This window comes from Carlito syrichta, unplaced genomic scaffold, assembly GCF_000164805.1.
Source record: "Carlito syrichta isolate Samal-C Ts95f unplaced genomic scaffold, Tarsius_syrichta-2.0.1 Scaffold317908, whole genome shotgun sequence".
Taxonomy (NCBI): domain Eukaryota; kingdom Metazoa; phylum Chordata; class Mammalia; order Primates; family Tarsiidae; genus Carlito; species Carlito syrichta.
This window is the reverse complement of record NW_007262004.1, coordinates 1-746: the sequence shown is the minus strand read 5'-3', so window position 1 is coordinate 746 and position 746 is coordinate 1. Positions and strand designations below refer to the sequence as shown.

Below are 746 nucleotides of genomic sequence, written 5' to 3'. Positions count from 1 at the left end.
AAAAGGCCTTGCCACATCTTCACATTTGTAGGGTTTCTCCCCAGTATGCATGGTCTTATGTCGAGAAAATCCAGAGTGAAAGTGAAAGGCCTTGCCACATTTCTCACATTTGTAGGGTTTCTCTCCATTATGGATATGCTGATGTACAATAAGACTCGAGTTCTGAGTAAAGTCTTTGCCACATTCTGCACATTTGTAGGGTTTTTCTCCAGTATGGATCATTTTATGTCGAGTAAGGTGTGAACGAATGTGAAAGGCTTTGCCACATTCTTCACATTTGTAGGATTTCTCTCCAGTATGGAACATCGTATGTTGAGTAAGATGTGAACGAAAGTGAAAGGCCCACATTCTTCACATTTGTAGGGTTTCTCTCCAGTATGGAACATTGTATGTTGAGTAAGATATGAACGAAAGTGAAAGGCTTTGCCACATTCTTCACATTTGTAGGGTTTTTTTCCAGTATGGATCATCGTATGCCGAGTAAGGCGTGAACGCATGTAAAAGGCTTTGCCACATTCTTCACATTTGTAAGGTTTCTCTCCAGTATGGATCATCGTATGTCGAGTAAGGAGTGAACGCATGTGAAAGGCTTTGCCACATTCTTCACATTTGTAGGGTTTCTTTCCAGTATGGATTATTGTATGTTGAGTAAGATATGAATAAGAGTCAAAGGCTTTGCCACATTCTTCACATTTGTAGGGTTTCTCTCCAGTATGGATCATCATATGTCGAGTAAGGCATGAACG

General features: G+C 40.5%; 1 protein-coding gene across 1 annotated transcript; it reads right to left on the bottom strand.

Annotated features, from left to right (window-relative positions):
• Positions 1-12: 12 nt before the first annotated feature.
• LOC110594646 (zinc finger protein 724-like) lies at positions 13-725 on the bottom strand (the record flags this gene model as incomplete). Its single annotated transcript, XM_021707427.1, has 2 exons — positions 407-725; positions 13-329 (listed from the first exon to the last, which is right to left on the bottom strand). Coding segments are annotated over exons 1-2 (636 nt in total), but the record flags the coding sequence as incomplete, so codon positions are not given.
• Positions 726-746: the final 21 nt, after the last annotated feature.